The sequence below is a fragment of the Elephas maximus genome, chromosome 3, assembly GCF_024166365.1.
Source record: "Elephas maximus indicus isolate mEleMax1 chromosome 3, mEleMax1 primary haplotype, whole genome shotgun sequence".
Taxonomy (NCBI): domain Eukaryota; kingdom Metazoa; phylum Chordata; class Mammalia; order Proboscidea; family Elephantidae; genus Elephas; species Elephas maximus.
The window spans coordinates 67697471-67714425 of NC_064821.1; the positions used below are offsets into that span (position 1 = coordinate 67697471).

At 52.8% G+C, this 16955-nt stretch overlaps 1 protein-coding gene across 1 annotated transcript; it reads left to right on the plus strand.

Annotated features, from left to right (window-relative positions):
* Positions 1–2533: 2533 nt before the first annotated feature.
* Positions 2534–13419, plus strand: TMEM222 (transmembrane protein 222). The gene is made up of 6 exons (XM_049878415.1): positions 2534–2780; positions 6188–6272; positions 7555–7586; positions 9084–9180; positions 9279–9409; positions 10791–13419. The coding sequence occupies exons 1-6, from the start codon at positions 2587–2589 to the stop codon at positions 10876–10878; spliced, it is 627 nt and encodes a 208-aa protein (XP_049734372.1). The 5' UTR covers positions 2534–2586; the 3' UTR covers positions 10879–13419.
* Positions 13420–16955: the final 3536 nt, after the last annotated feature.

Genomic DNA, 16955 nt, shown 5'->3' on the forward strand with positions numbered 1-16955 from the left:
GTCAGAGAAGGAGCTGGCTTGTGCTTCCAGGTAACTGGCCCTTCTCATGGCCCCACTTCTGCAGCTGCCCAGAACAAGGTTAGGATGATGCAGGCCATAGGGAGGGGAGCTGGGGCTCTCTAGTCAGACCTTGGGCCTGAGCACTGTGCCCAGCAACCTCCACAGGTCCTTTAAAAAGGCTTGGGGCACCTAAAGCTAACAAGTGACAAGCTAAGTTGCTTGTCTCTGACTGTAGCCAGCATGTGAAACAACCCGTTGCCGTCCAGTCGATTCTGACTCATAGCGACCCTACAGGACAGAGTAGAACTGCTCCATAGGTTTTCCAAGCAGGGCTGGTGGATTCAAACTGCCGACTTTCTGGTTAACAGCCACTCTCTTAACCACCGCACCACCAAGGCTCCATATGAAAGTCTATAAATATTTGCCATTCATTCAGTTTAACAAATATTAAGCAAATACCACTATATTAGGTATTGGGTTTACAGAAACGAACAAGACAAATATAGTCTCTACCCTCAAAGAGTTTCCAGTCTAGTGGGGGAGTCAAAGAAGACACAGCTACAAATGTGCTATGAAGGAAAAGAACAGGGTGCTCAAAGGGAGATTAACAGGGCCTCTCTAATTTATGTTGAGAGGCAGTGAAAGGCTCTCTGAGAAAGCGACATTTAAGCTGAGACTTGAAGGATGATGAGTCAGCCAGTTTAAGGAGGTGGGGAGAGACATTCTAGGCAGAGGAAATAGTGTGTGCCAAGTCCCTGGGGTATGAGAAAAAGCATGGCACGTAAGGGGAACTGAATAAAGGCCAGGGTGGCTGCAGTGTAGCAAACATATAAGAAAGGAGTAGGGTCCAGATGATGCAGGACCTTGTAGACCATGGAAAGATATCTGTTTTACTCTAAACGCAATGGGAAGTCATGGAAAATTATCAGATTAAATGTGGTATTTGTGTTAGTCCTACTGAATTTGTGGCAGGCCCTGAGAAAGAAACTTACTTTGACTGTTTATTCATCCATACCTATAACAATTGTTTAACGAGCACCCACTTGCCCTGTGCTAGAATTATGGGCTGACAATGATGGTAGAGGGATGTCTAAGGCACAGCCCTCCCCAGGAGCCTGTGGTCCAGAAAAGGAGATTAGATAAGTACAGTGATTGAATCTAGAAGTAACGAAACTTATTCATTCAACAAATATATACCATACATCAATCTAATCCAAGCCCCATGCTGGCTGCTGGCTGCTGGCTGCTGCCCTTCAAGGATCACACACTCTACACATGAGTCACAGGGGAAGTACAAACATGCTTAATTTGAGTGAGTTAGAATCACTTTTAGCTGTGATATCTGGAAAGATTTTATAAAATATCCATTCATTTGTTTATTCAATAAATCAATAAACACATAGTGGGCATACGCTCTGCATCAGGAACTGTACTAGCTACTAAGGTCAAGGATCTCAGAGTTCCACAGCAGACACACACATACCAAAAAAGAAAAAATGCATTAAAATATTAGGTGCCAAAAATAGAGGACAGCTTTCCCCAAATCAGTGTTTTGGAAGGATAATTCATTCAATGGAAGACAGACCCTCCCATAAAAGACACAGCTCTCACTTTCTTGAGTGGACTTGTCTGTACCTTTCTCTGGCCGGATTTTTCCCTGCTGCCTTCCCTCCTGCCTCCACCATTGCCCCTCCCCACTCCAGCAGGTCCCCATTTTCTTTGTCTGTCTTGGCATCCTTTAAAAAGCCCAAAGACTCCAAGATTTAAGCCTGACTTCTCCATAAGCCTGTTGTGTGTGATCTCAGAAAATTACTTAACTTCGCTTAGCCTCCGTTTTCCCATTTGTACAATGAAGGGCTCGGATCACATCTAAGGCGTAACTCCAGCCAGGATGATATTCACACCTCCCTGCACACTGTGCTCTGGCGGGCCTTCCTGCCTTTGCACGGCTGCACCCAGCCCCCTCTTCTCCCCCCAACACCACCACCTGGCAAACATCAAGACTCAGCTCAAATATCTTATCTTCCGACAAGTCTCCCGATTCTACACACACACCCACACAATATTTTAGTCTGGCCTTCCTTTTTGCTACCACTACCTTGTGAGAGATTTCAGGATGAAAGGGGCAAGGGAGATAGGAAGACTTGGGTTTGAGCCATGGCCACTCATCTCTCCTATTGAGCCTCAGTTTTTCACTTGTAACTTGGAAAAACTATCTAATTCGCACGTCTAACCAGTTTATGGGGATTAAAGACAATGCCTGTCAAGTGCCTGGCGCCCAAGATACGCTCAATAAATAGCGGCTATACCACCACACCTCTTAGAACCCTTCAACGTACTGAATTACAAAGAGCTCTTTGTCGGTCTCCGGCGCTAGACTGCGAGCTGCCTGAGGGGAACCCTTCCGCAGCCTCGCTAAGAAGGGGCATTAAAGGTGGGTAGGGAGGGGGCAAGGCTGGCCGGGCCCAAGGCACGCGGCTCCAATTCCCGGGGGAAGGCTAAGCGAGGCGGACCCAACCTCGTGGAAGTGACGCCACAGAGCGAGCGGCGCCGGAGCAGGCAGGCCTGAGCGGGGCGCGCGCTGCCATGGCGGAAGCGGAAGGGAGTTCTCCGCTCCTGTTGCCGCCGCCGCCGCTCCCGCCCGGGATGGCGGAAGTGGAGGCGCCGACGGCGGCCGAGACGGACATGAAGCAAATCCGCGGCCCGGGTAGTGGCGCCATGGACGTGGAGCGGAGCCGCTTTCCCTACTGCGTGGTGTGGACTCCCATCCCGGTGCTCACGTGAGTCTCCTCCGACGTCAGCCTGGGGACGCGGAGGGCCCGGGGAAAGCCGGGGCCCTCACCGCGTCGTTGGGCGGCCCCGGGCCACGCTCCCGCGCCGACGCGCAGGGGGCCTTCCCCCCGGCCCGGCCCCGGCCCCGGCCCCGGCCTGGCCCAGCCTGCAGAACCCTTGCCACCTGCCCGGCGCCAGTTTCATCTGACGGATGGGACACGCTCCTCCCCGTCATACACGACACCTGGTCTAGCGGGGGAGAAAGACAATTGTAGACCGGCGGGAACGGGGCTGGCAGGGAAGCTCAGGAGCTGTGAACACACAAAAGAGGAACCCTTTCCTCCGACTGAGGACATCTTCATTCATTCATCGGTTTATCCATTCATTGGGCAGGTGTTTACTGATCACTTACTATACGCAGGACATATGCTGAGTCTGGAAGTGAGAGCGGGAGTTTGGTTGGGACCACACGGCCTCCTGGGATGTCAACGTTAGAAGGGTCCCTAGAGATCTGATGAGGCTGGAAATCACACACCATCTCAGTCGCAAAGCGGGTTTAGGGTGTTTGCTTCCTAGGCCACCTGCCTTCCAGGTGTCTGCCCCCCCAGGCCAGGGTCCTTGCTATGGCAGGAGCCCGTGTCAGGAGAGAAAGCAGATAACTCAGGTACTGCTGCCACCTTTTAGCGAGGAGCTCCCAGGTTGGAGAGCTGGTTTGCCCTCCTGCTTCATCCTTGACAGCTGACAGCAATAACCACTTCTTACAGTGCTGGACGGTTTGCCAACCCCTTTCACACCCATTTTCTGTTAATTTCACAGCCACTCTCTGATGAAGCTGAGCTTTCAGTACCATTAAGTGTTTTAACCAGGTTCACAAGGCTAATAAGCAAAAAAAAATAAGCAAAGGCACCTAAAATTCAGGCTTCTGACTCCATAACTTGCAGTCTTTTGACTACATCTCATTCCTCCTCGCATGATGGGATATACCCCTTCGATCGAAAACAGCCAAGAGTTGGTATGGAGAAGGGATCATTTTTGGCCCTATATGTTGCTCATCCTAAAATCATTTTAGTTTTTGTATTAAGTTAAAATACTTCTATTGTGTTTTCAAATGCTTATGCATTTTCTTGACAGCATCCAAGTCTGAGTCCTTTAAAAATAAAAATTTTACAAAAGAGAGTTCATTAATTCATTTAGTGTTCTTTTAACACATTTGCCAAGTGACTCCTATGTGTCTAGAGTAGTTACAAGTGATGAGAATATACAGTGGTGAATAAAACAAATATGGTCCTTACTCTTAAAAGTTTAAGTCATGGTGGAAGAAAGTAGACAGTAAACAAGTAAACTAGTAAGAGAACTTCTGATAGTGATTACTGCTATGAAGAAAATAAAATGTTAACGTGATAGAAACTGGGAGGGATGGTCAGGAATGTATCGGTTTTGCTAACAGTCTGTCCTGTTGGTGAAGATCTCTTTGGCCTTTCCCCATACTCAAAAAACAAGATCTGTGGAGTGGTCCTCTGCTGTTCATCTTGGAAGCACCAAGATGCCCAGTCAGCTGGGCCAGGAGCAGTTCACACCCCATTTCTGTGCAGGTGTTGCTGAGATGTTCCCATTCTCCAGACACATACAACACTTGGCTGCTTCAGAGTTTTGTTTTCTGTCTGTTGATATCCTGTCCTTTCACAGGGTCAAGGTTAAAAGTCTTTGCTGACCACCTTCACCTCCCTAGCAGGGTACTTTGTGCTTGCGCTGAGGCAACCCTCTTGACCTTGAGACCAGGACTGGCCCTGTGAATCCTCTTCGTACTGGAGCCAAGTCTGCGGCCCCCAGGCCTTGCCGACAGATCTGGGGTTCCTGTGTATTTTGCATATTGTACTCCATCTAAGATTTTTTTTTTTTTAAATGCTAAATAAGTTGACCTTTTAGTTCCTGGAATATATCATGCTTTTTTCCTAATCTCTACCCTTGCAGATACCGTTTCCTCGTCACTTCCTCAGGCAAGCCTTACCTGAACACCCCCACCCCCACCACAGATTAGTTTAAATGTCCTCCACCCCGTCTTATTTTTTTTTTCACTTGAGGTGTAACAGAAAGTGCACAAATCTTGTGTACAGCTCAGTGGGTTTTTCATAAGTGTGCACTCATGTCACCACTACCCCAAGGGCATCCTGTGTCCTTCCTAGTCAGGCCCACCACAAAGGTAACCCAGAGATGAGTTTTGCCTTCTCCTGAACTTCATATAAACAGAAACATTCCTTATATACCCCTGCATGAGGTTTCTTTCGCTCAGCCTTATGTCTTTGAGAGCCCGTGCTGTGTGCAGAAGTTTGTCCTTTTTCATTGTTGTGTAGTATTTCATTGATTGTACCACAATTTATTTGTTCATTTTATTGTTAGAAGGAGCCCTGGTGGCACAGTGGTTAAGCACTCAGCTGCTAATCAAAAAGTCAGCAGTCCAAACCCACCAACTGCTTCACGGGAGAAAGATGTGGCAGTCTGCTTCCATAAAAGATTACAGCCCCGGAAACCCTATGGGGCAGTTCTGCTCGGTCCTATAGGGTCACTATGAGTTGGAATCGACTCGATGGCACCGGGTTTGGTTTTTGGTTTGTTGCTGGACATTTGGATGGTTTCTAGTTATTTTTTTAATCAACTTTACTGAGATAATTTACATACGTACATTTTAAGTGTATAGTTCACTGAGTTTTGACAAATGTCGTTTCTTGCTAATTTGAATAAAGGTGCTATGAGCATTCTTGTGCATGGCTGTGGTGGACACGTGAACTCATTTCTGTCTGTTGTATACTCAGAAGTGGAATTGCTGAGGCAGAGAGTATATTGCCAAATTGTTTTTCCGAAGTGGTAGAAACAGTTTATACTCCTATCAGCAGTGAGTGAATGAGAATTCTGGTTGCTTTGCATCTTCACCTCCACTTGGTGTTGTCAGTTCCTTTAAACCCAAAAACCAAACCCACTGCCGTCGAGTCAGTTCTGACTCATAGTGACCAAAGCACTTAACTGCTGCACCACGAGGGTTTCCTCAGTTCCTTTACCCATTGCCATCGAGTCGATTCCAACTCATAGCAACGCTATAGGACAGAGTAGAACTGCCCCGTAGAGTTTCCAAGGAGTGCCTGGTGGATTTGAACTGCTCACCTCTTGGTTAGCAATCGTAGCGCTACGCCACCAAGATTTCCTCAGTTCCTTTAGGAACAGCCATTCTGGTAGAAGTTTAGTGGTATCTCATTGTGCTGTTAATTTGCAATTGACGCTCTTCTGTGCTTCCCCAGCTCCCCTGACCAACTGTAATCACAGCACTCACTACCCAGATTATATTCCTATAGCGTGTCCCCAGTGTCTGCCAGGCTGAAAGACCCCCTAAGCTCTGCTCCTCCCCTGCCCTTTCCTCTCACAGGTGGTTTTTCCCCATCATTGGCCACATGGGCATCTGCACATCCACAGGAGTCATCCGGGACTTCGCTGGCCCCTACTTTGTCTCGGTGAGTCCCCAGTCTGCCCCCAGTGGAGGATCTCAAGGCTTAAGTAGAAGACTGGCCCATCTTGCCTGCAGGCAGGTTTCCTGTCTCCTCAGACCCAGGAGAATGCAGATAACACTCAGTCCCTCTCCCCTCACCAGTGTTTGACCCCTTTCACCTTCTCTTGCCTCCAGGACAGGCCAGGAGGGCAGAGTGGCCAAGATTCTTAAGTAACTGACCCAGCCCTTTGTCCCCGCCCTTGGGGTACTGAGACATGGGTAGGGGTTAGAGGCAAGAGTGGAGAGTCAGACCATCCAGGAACTATATCTCTGGACCTTCAGAAGGTGGGAGTCACAGGTTGGGGGAAGGGAAGGCTGCTGGGGTTCCCTGGGTGTGACCATGGAGGGAGGGGGAGGGGCGTCTAAAATAAGCCAGCTTGCATTCCCAGGGATGTGACTGAGACGAGGTCAGTGGGCTTGCTGAAGGTGGGTGTGTTGCATCCTGAGCATTTCCAGGTTGCCACTTGATCTTCATCGGAGCCTGAAGCAGAGGGTGTGGTGGCACTGATCTGTTGATGTTAATCGTCGTCATGGTCATCTTAACACTACAAAGTCTGTCACTTTGCTACTTAAAAATGCTTTCATGCCCATTACTTTTATGATAATGGAGATTACACTTCGTATAGCGCTCTGTTTTTCTGTCATCTTTGACCAGCTCTGTCACCAAGACCTTACCGATTCTGTACTCAGAATCTGTCTCCGCATAGCTCCTGCCACCCCAGATCTTACTGTGGCAAGTCTAGGGCTTGGCCGAAATGCTCCCTCATAGGAAGTCTCTCTAGGCCCAGCACCCCCGGTTCCACTCTGAAGGCAGTCACATAGCTTCTGCACCCCAAACGTAGAGACAGGCTCCACTTGGCCACCATTGTTGGATTGGGAGGTCACAGGGCTGTCAGCATTTACACCACAAAGGAAACTGCCTCACTGTGATCAAAGACCAGAGAAGCTTGACCACAGAACTTTGAGACTGTAAGGCCCAGAGAATTACCTGGATCCCACGCAGAGGGTCAGTTGCAGCTGAACCCAGAGCCCAGGTCTTTGGTCTCCTGGTGCAGTGTCCTGTGTACTCTCACACAGCTGTATTCCCACAGGAAAGCTGCCACTGGCACTTCAGTACAGCGCCAACCCCGGGGCAGGGCCCATGCCTCTGGCCCACTTCTGAGTCATTTCACTTCAGCCACTGGCCCAGGGCTGTGTTACAAGCTGGATGCAGGTTCCCCACTGACCTTTGTTCTTGTCCCTCACAGGAAGACAACATGGCCTTTGGAAAACCTGCCAAGTAAGTGATGAACACGCATGTGACTGGCCCTGGGGCTAGGTTTCTCCTGCCTGGAGCAGTAGGCAGGACCTTCTGGGACCCAGGAGGAGTCAGCACTCTGAGGACCCGTGTGGAGGGGAGAAACAGCTAGGATCCACCAGAGCATAGCCACCCTGTACCGAGTGCCCACCACATGCCAGGCCATGGGCTAGCTCCTCCACCTACAGGCCGTCTAGGCCTTGCTCTGGCTCCTTTGGAACAGTGAGGAAAGGGGAGCGACATGGTCAAGACAGCATTTAGGAAGTGGTGGAGCTGGGACCCACACCCAGGTCTGTCTCACTCTAAAACCTAGACTCTTCCTCCTGGTACTCAGGGGGGAGAACAGACCATTTAGGGTATAAGGTTGTGTGGACCTCTCTGCTGGAAAGTTCTAGTTGGAGAGCACAAAAGCAGTTGAGGACCTGGGAGCTATTGCTGATTTGGTTTGGGATTTTTGGTCTTCATTTTTTCTGTCTTGGAGACCCACCTCAGCCACAGGCCTGGTGACAATGCCTCAGTCATCAGTATGCTCAGATCAGCATCAGGTGCTCTTTGCCTGTGGCAGCACTCAGGAGGGACAGACAGGGAAATGTCATCCCAGGACCCAAGGAGGAGTTGTGTCCATGTAGCAGAGGCAGCCTGGAGAAGGCACCCCTATTCCTGCTCTCCCTTCCTCAGGCAGAGCCTCTGGGCTGGGTGCTTGCTGCCAGGTTGCTTTTTGAGAACAGTTTTAAGGTCACTCATTTCCAGGTGGGAGCTTATGAGTGGCCCCAGTTCAAGCCACTGTCATGTCTCACTGGGTCAGTTACCCGGTCTCTAGACTTCTCTGCCAAGCCATTCCCCGCACAGCAGCCAGAGGGCGCTCTGACCCCAACACTCCCTGGCCCGAGCCCCTTTGGGGCACTCCGTTGCTGAGAAGAGCAGTTCTCAGGCAGCTAGAGGTTTATGAGCTTTAGCTCTACCATCTTGTCTTCCACTCACCCCAACAAGCTGTAGGGAGACCTTGGGGAGAAGGCTTGCTGACAATAAACTCCTTAGTGTGACATTCAAGTCCCCCTATGACACGGCCCCCACCTGCACCTCCAGCCTTACCTCCAACATTCCATCACCTTGTTTCTTCCTCTGAATCCCCCAGTAGTCCATAGTCACTACGTTCAGGTACACAGTGCACAGTTTTATGCCTCTCACTTTATTCAAGCTGTTTCCTCTGCCTACAATTGCCCTCCCCTTCTCTGGGCCTGACTAACTCCTCTTCCTTCAGACTAGACTCAGGTGTCACCTCCAGAAAGGCTTCTCACAACCCCCAACAGAGTTAGTGGGTCCATATCCTCTCCAGGGTCTGCTACGTGACTCTCTCCCTAATCTGCAGCCTCAGCATGGAGCTCGGGGCCTGGCAGGAGCAGGCGTCAGGGAACATTTGTGGAACTGAGTGGCCACAAGGGAGCAGAGGTAGTGCCCAGAACCCCTCTCTCCCCTCAGGTACTGGAAGTTGGACCCAGCTCAGGTATACGCTAGTGGGCCCAATGCGTGGGACACGGCCGTTCATGATGCCTCTGAGGAGTACAAGCACCGCATGGTAGGTGGGCCGGGACAGGCAGGCACTCCTGAGAACCAGAACCAGGGCGGGAGGTTTCCCTGCAGCCCAGCCTGACCCAACCCTTCCTGCACCTCCAGCACAATCTCTGCTGTGACAACTGCCACTCACACGTGGCATTGGCCCTGAACCTAATGCGCTACAACAACAGCACCAACTGGAACATGGTGACACTCTGCTTCTCCTGCCTGCTCTATGGGAAGTATGTCAGGTGAGCTGCCCTGCCCAGTCGTCCACTGCTGCCTTCCGCTGGAGCGCTCATCTGAGGGTCCAAGCAAGGCCATTTCTGGAGCCCTTCAGCCAGCAGGGAAGAAGCAGGTGCCAGTCAGAGACTTGAAGTTTCCAAGACAATAAGCCAGGTTCCTCAAAGAGTGGGAGGTGGCTGTGCTGAAAGCAAGGAGCACTGGACTTGGAGTCCGGCTTCACTGGGGTCCCAAATCCATCTCGGTCACTTTTTCACTGTGAGCTCTTGGGTAACTGGCATGGCCTCTCTTAAGTTGAAACTGTCCTCTATAACATGGGGCAATGATTCCAGCTCCTCAGGGAGGCTGTGAAGCTACAGAGCCCTGGGTTCAAGTAAAGTGAACAGCTGGGTCTTCACAGGATGGTGAGGTCATCTAACCACTGAGGTGATGGCCACACGGGATCCCTTCCCAAGCCTCCTTCATCAGAGGCAGGGCTCTGGGCAGGTAGACCCCAGTGGTGGCCCAGGAGGACCTTTGCAGCCATAGCCCTGTGAGGTCAAAGGCATTAGTCCCAATTCACAGGTAAAGAAGAGCTCAGAGAGGTTGAGTGACTAGCTTATGGCCCCACAGCATGACCACAGCAGAGCCCAGACTTGGGAGCCAGCTCATACCCAGGCCGGTCCAGCTGCCTTTCTCCAAGTTTTCATCTAGCTGCTGTCATCCTTAAAAGCTTCTGAAAAGGAGACTTTTCAGTCCTAGGGGGCTTTTAGAGGTCCCCTGGCCTAAGTGGCGTAGTGGTTAAGTGCTATGGCTGCTAACCAAAGGGTCAGCAGTTCAGATCCGTCAGGCACTGCTTGGAAACTCTGTGGGGCAGTTCTACTCTGTCCTATAGGGTCGCTATGAGTCGGAATCGACTCGATGGCACTGGGTTTGGTTTGGTTTTGTTGGCCTAAGTCCTCATTGTTTAGAAGGACAAGAGCATAACTAATCACACAGAGACTTAGGCAGAGCCCCTGGCTTCCAGCCCCATTGGCTCCAGCATTGGGCAGAGGGTACTCCTGGCTTCCACACCCAAACTGGGGTTCCTGGTCCTCTTGCTGGGGACCTCTCCCCAGAGGCAGGAGTGATTCTGGGTGGAGCCACTGAGGACCGGAAAGGTGAGCACATCCCCTATACCACCCAGAGAAGTGTCAGTAAATCTCCACTGGGAGCCTGGAATGGCCCTTCCCCAGGACCATGGTTGGTGATCCTCCATGGTAAGTGCCAGGCCCCGCCCAGTGTAGGGGTGTGGGAATGGTTCCAGGGGCTTCCCGCAACCCTGTCATGGGTCTCTGGATGGATGGCCTTTGGGCTGCACACCTGCTCACCTGGCCTTTCCCACCTATGCTCTCCTCCCTCCTCTGTCAGCTTTGGGGCCTTCGTGAAGACCTGGCTGCCCTTCATCCTCCTCCTGGGCATCATCCTAACCGTCAGCCTAGTCCTTAACCTACGGTGATGGCTGCCTAGTGGCCCCGGACCCACCAGGCTCCTGAGGAGGCAGCTGCCACCCCTTTTAGTTCCAGAATCTTTCTCCTCACCCTGAAAAGCAGGGATGGGCCTCCTGGTTTTGACTTGGGGTTCTAGGGGCTCTAGGCTAGGTGGGGTGGGATGGGGGCTGAGGAGGAGCATGGGATGGGGATGTTTGTTATGTCTCACTAGCCGCTCCTCTCCTCCCTGGGCTTGTGACCCCTGCCCTTAAGGTACCCTCCTTGTTCGTCTGTTGGGAAGGCCTGAGCTTCTTCTATAGAGCCCCTTCTGCCCCAGCTGGGCCGCTGCCTGCTGGGCTCCTCCCACCTCAGCCCCTCTGGCACATCAGATGTCATTCTTGGGCCCAGTGCCCGATGTCGGGGAGGGGAGGGTATTTGGACCCACCAAACAAGGCAGCAGTGGGATCAGAACTAAGCAGTCTCCATAAGTTAAACGGCCCTGGCTGGGGCTTTCACCATTGACCTCTGAAATGGTCAAGGGGGACTGAATGCCACTTGCCGCCCGATGTTTGCCAGAAGCTGCACTAGGGGTAGTTTGTGCCTCTGTCCTGGCGTCTTCCAGCCCATGCAGCCCGCTCTTCCCACTCCTCCAGGGCCTCCCAGCTCCTCGGGCCCACCTCCCCCTGCAGTTTGGGGCCTGGGCTCCTCCAGGCAGGCAGAGAGGTGAGTGGAGCTGCCAAGTGCCAGAGTGACCCCTGTAGGCCAGAGTAATGTAAACTTGGCTCAGCCCCAGGTGTGGGCCTCACGGTGGTGATGACGCCCCTGTGTCCAAGGTGCAGGGAGGCTGTCAGAGCAGCCAGTGCCATCAGGGAGCTGGAGGGGGCTGTTCTGCCCACCTGACTACAGCTCTCCTTCAAGTTGTCAAAAAGGGGCCTGTGCTGCCCACCACACTCCCTGCTCCAGAGTCCTTTGTGGGGTTCCCTGGGTGGGGCAATAAAGAGTTTTGACTCCGGATGGTGCCCTGTCGTCTTCTCCCTTTGTGGCGCCCTACCTTCTTCTGTGTATATCTTCTTGTACCTCTACCCCCTGGCAGGCAAGGGGACTGGTTGCCAGGGTCATGGTTGAGTCTGCGCTCAGTGCCTGGAGCTCAGAGACATCAGTATCCCTCAGGTACATCCTGCCCCTGTGCCCAGGCTGTGGGAATCCCCCACCATTCTCATTCCCCATCCACCATTGCACAGCTTTCTCCTGAGGCAAGTGAGTATTGAAGCCCTTCCCATGTTCCCTCTTAAGAAGAACATGGCAGTAGAATTGGGGGTTGGGCTGAGCAAGCCTGTGCTTTCACTGGGCAAACCAGAGAGCCCTGCACATGGCCCTCATCCAGGAGCGCACAATCTGAGATAAGCAAAGCCCTTGGCCCCTAGTGGTTTTATCTGTCCCACATTGCCAGGTTCATCATGCTGAACCCCAGTGATTGTATCACTGCCCTGCTTCACACACCACCACATCACTGCAGCCCTCAAGTGTGGTCAGCCTGCACCTCCAGCCTCATTGCCCCGGGCACCTGTTCTCCAGCACCCATCTGCTTCTGTGGTCCTTGGCTTCCGCCTGTTGAAATCTTGACCTTCCAAAGGCCCAGCTTAAACGTCATCTTGAAGTCTTTCCCAGCCCTGTCCTAGTGCCATGTGTCACTTTAGTCTGTGACTTCCTGGAGGGCCCTTCGTGCTCATCCTGAGGATGTCCTCACCATCTTGAGGACAGACTAGTTGCTGGACCAAGTGCCATCAGCCCCTCCCAGACCCTGCACTGCTGCGGTTTCCAAGCTGGGGTTCTTCCCTGGACAAGGCTGAGGTGTCTCCTCCCCACTGCCAAAGGATCCCATTTTCAAAAATCTGTTTTGCATGTCAGGGTCCATCTGAGAAGTGGTTGGGGGAAAGAAAAGAGTTTCACTCCTGAGGGCAGCCCACAGCAGGGTGAGAGAGAACAGTTCTAAGGCCTGTCCCAGCCCAGCAGGAGTTAAAATTAACCTTGGGACGACAGGACATAAACAGGTGCCAGAAACCCACCAGCAGTTACTGAGTACTTACTATGTGCTGGGCCTTGTTTAAAGTATCATTTTTCCTCACCAGAGCCCTATGAGGTAGGTGTTATCATTATCCTCAAAAGTAAAGAAATAAACAGGCAGAGTAATTCGCTCAAGGTTACAGTTAGGAATAGTGGAACCATGGTTCAGACGCAGCAGCGTGGCTCCAGAGCCCCACCCCCCGAGCTTCCATCCTTGCTGCAGCACAAGGAGTGAAGAGGGGGGTTGTTTCCCATAGAAGAGGGGTGCTGCTACCCAAGAGAAGGGAGAGAGGGCGCTGGAGACAATCAAGAACCACTCCTTACAACAGCCCTCTAAGATGGCAGCTATTGTCCCTGTTGATAGAAGAAGAGAGGCTCACAGTTTGTCACTGGTTCAAGGCCGCCTGAGGACCACACAGGGGAGCCAGCATTTTAACTCGCATCTGCTGGCCTCCAGGGCCCTGGATCATTGGGGAGTTGCCTAGAGACGTGCAGAGGCAGAGAATCATGGGAGGAGGACTCTGAGCAGGTGCTGGAAGGGGGTGGAGGGGCATGGGGAGAAGGTTCCAGAAGCTGGAAGAAGGGAGGCACAAATGGGCCAGGAGTGTGGAAGGGACCAGAAGTAGAGTCTGTAGCTGAGGCTTCAGGGATGTAGGAGGTGAAGGATGGGCAGAACCAGGTCATCCTGGTGGTCAGGCGGGGGGTGGACTGCCAGGGGAGGTGGTGAGACTTCTGCCAGAGATGATGTGTACGGGAGGCTAGATTGGTGTGGAGCAGATTTGGAAGTGAGCCAGAGTGTTACCCTGATTGTCTACTGGCATCTGCCAAAGCTGAAGAACGACAAACGTGTTTGACAAGGCCCTCTGGCAGCCCTCTGGAAAGGTTGAGTGGGGCTGCTACTAGGGATGAGGTGGCTGAGCAGGGACTGATAACCTGGGCAGTGGGAGACAGGAGACATGGGGCAGATGGGCAGCATTTGGTGACTGGCAGGAAAAAGCAGGAGGTCTGGGGGCAGGACAAAGGGGACTGTTCACAGAAGTGGGAACTCAGAAAATGAGAGGTTTCAGGTGAGGAAGGGCCAATGAGCTCAGGTGGAGAGGACAGCAGGATGGAAGATCAGAGTGGGGATAGTCACAGCTATTGAGAGAACAGAGAGCTGGGAAATTGAGAAACCTGAAGAACAGACCACAAAGTGTGATGCCTTCCAGGGGTGAGGGCTGCTAAGAGGTGAGAGGACCTAGAGAAAACAGCCAGGGAGGGACCAGCCCAGGAGGGGGGAAGGGGTGAGGATTTTGGAAGCCACTCTTCTATTCCAGGAGGCTCGTGGGGGAGGCAGTGGTGGGCCTCATTGCTCCCACAGTTGGCACTCAGTGTGTACTGCGTATGTAAATGCACACATATAGTTATTAAGAGCCTGAAGGGAACTCATTGAATTACAGTGAAAACCCTCTGAGGAGGGATTATTGCCCCCATTTAACCAATGAGGCAAAAAGAGGCTCAGGAAAAAAGATTGACTCGGAGAAAATAAATGGAGAAGGCTGGACCTTGGGCCAGGGCTGGGGGACAGACTCCTCAGATGTTCAGGTGGTGGCACCGTTGGCGAGGTGTAGGCTCCGGTGAGGGGGAAGGAGCCATGCGGTTTCCTTTAGAGCCCACCCCTTGCCCCACCCACTTTTTCCCAGGGGTCTGTGAGGTACCCTCTCATCTTTAATCCGAGTCCCAGATGTAGGGCCCTGGGCAGGACAGGCAGCGTAGAATGAAGTAGACTTGGGATCAGGATGGTTTGGCGTGACCTTTGTGCTCAAGACCAGGATGAAGACAGCCCCCCAGTTCATGGTACAGAAGCAAATGTATTCTAGAACCCATACCTGCTTTTTTCAGCGGGGGGTAGAATCTGGGAGCAGAATGGGGAGTTGAGGGGGACTTTCTGCAGACAGAGGAAGAGCGTGTAGGAGTTCCAGGCATGGCACCAGGAGAGTCCAGGCCTGCCTAAACCAGTGGGGTGCAGGGCGGCTGAACAGAGAGAGCTGCTCAGCTGTTACCAGTGCTTCCTGGGACAGGTGTGTGGACATGGAGGGGCCGTGGTTGTTGAAATGGCCGTGGGCACTGGACTGTGTTGGAGAGGGTTCACCTGGCACCTGCTGTATGCCAGCTTGTGCCAGCACTTTCGTTTCCCTGATAGGTTCTTCCGCACTCTGCTACCCTCAATTTGCATAGGAGGAAATTGCAGTGCAGAGAGGTTAAGAGACCTGCTCCAGGGCACATAGAAGATGAGCAGGGACTTTACTCAGGGTGGTCTGACTGCAAAATCTGAAATGCTGCCATTACCCTGGCTCTTAGAAAGTGTTTCTAACTTTGCTTTCGAAGCAAGTACCTATCAGCAACTCAGTGGGCAGGGGAGGGCTGCTACCTATTCTACAGATGGGGTAGTCAAGACTCTGAGGGCTCGGAACTGCAAAGTGAGTCCACAGTGGAGCTAGGGCCAAACCCGAGGCCTCTGTTGCTCACTGAATCCTCTCTGAATTCTCTGAAAGCCTGGGGTGGTGCATGCCCCCATGGAGCCACGAGTCCAGGCCCGGTTTTGCATCGGGCCCTGCTGAGAAGGTGTTTCCTCCTCCTCTGTGGGGCAGCTGCTCCACTCTGCTGGGCGGCCTGTTGAGTCAGCCTTAGTCCCTCAAGGCTCTTCTCCCAGTCCCTGAAACTCGGCTGCCAGGGGAGCCGGGGTCACCCTACGAAGGTGTCCCTCCATATTGGACCCCTACAGGTAAAACACCTCAGGGATGGGGTCCCCTGCCAGTGTCCCAAGGGGTGGGTACTGCTGCCTGGTGTCCTGAGCACCCTCTGGGACCTTAGGACTTTGGGGTGAGGGAGGCAGGAGTGTCTGGGACTGGCACAGCCAGATGGACAGACCCTTATATTGACCAATGGGTCTGTCCTGTAGGGTTGAACCAGAGGAGAGAGGATGGGACACTTGATTCTGTACCTGGAGGGAAAGGGAACTGTGGGGAAGGGGTGCTGCTGGGGCCTCTGACCTCAGATGCCCACAGCCCAGCCCAAGCAGACTCTGGCAGGACAAGAATACCCCCTCCCCCGTCAGCTCCACACTCATACACGCACACACCTGATAGCCCCAATGGGCCCAGGAGCACCAGGGAACACAACACACAGCAAAGTCTCATACAGCACAGGAAGAAATACACAGAGTGCACATACCCACACGGTAGTGTCACCCAGAGCGCCACAGACACACCACACAGACAATGTAATCACCCATGCAGCATTGCCCTGTGACGTGACACACGGACACACACCCAGTGATACAGTATTCACAGACACACAAAATATACAGAGCCCATAGTACACAGACATGCCTACAATACCCAGACTCACACAAAAGCACAACATGGCACAAATATGAACACGGACTCACACACCATGCCACAGAGGGAGCCCCAACGGGCATATTTGTAACACCAGCACTGTGCCTTGAACATAGTAGCTGTTCAGAAAATACTGGGCATGTTCAACACAGGCAGAGACACACAATATAGATGTGCCCCAATGAGGGTGGGGCGGCTGGGCCAAGGGCTTGGTGGGACACTGACTCAGCCTGGGAGGGTACAGCGCTCAGGACGCGGTGGCAGCCGTCACAAGCCAGGACCTACCTGCTGAGCCACTCCTCATCTCAGCCATGCCTGGTGTCCTGGCATAGGAGGGCATGAGAGGAATGGGGAGCAGTGGAGACACTGCCCCATGGGCTCAGGCTACAGCTCTGCTCCACTCATGGCCAAGCCATGGGCCCCTTGCCACGTCCACACGCCCCTCGGGGCTGGGCAGATGTTTTCCTTCCGGAGTCACCATGGCACCTGAGCAGCCAGAGCTGCTTTGCCAGCCCTGGGCCTCCACTGCTGGGACCCCAGCCAAGTCTTGGGCCGGGAGTGGGGGGACCCATTCAACCAGAGCAGAGGGGCCCAGGGGCTCCGGGCAGGGGGGGCAGGGCAGGCAGTAGGGGAATCCCTGAGCTGGAAGCCTCAGTGGGAGT

What these genes read in the sequence shown, in the direction of transcription:
- TMEM222 (XM_049878415.1), top strand. Translation starts at nt 2,587, where the DNA reads ATGGCGGAAGCGGAAGGGAGTTCTCCGCTCCTGTTGCCGCCGCCGCCG. An exon ending in GCCTTTGGAAAACCTGCCAA is followed by an intron (nt 7,587 to 9,083) that starts GTAAGTGATGAA and finishes CTCTCCCCTCAG; the next exon opens with GTACTGGAAGTTGGACCCAG. An exon ending in AGGAGTACAAGCACCGCATG is followed by an intron (nt 9,181 to 9,278) that starts GTAGGTGGGCCG and finishes CTGCACCTCCAG; the next exon opens with CACAATCTCTGCTGTGACAA.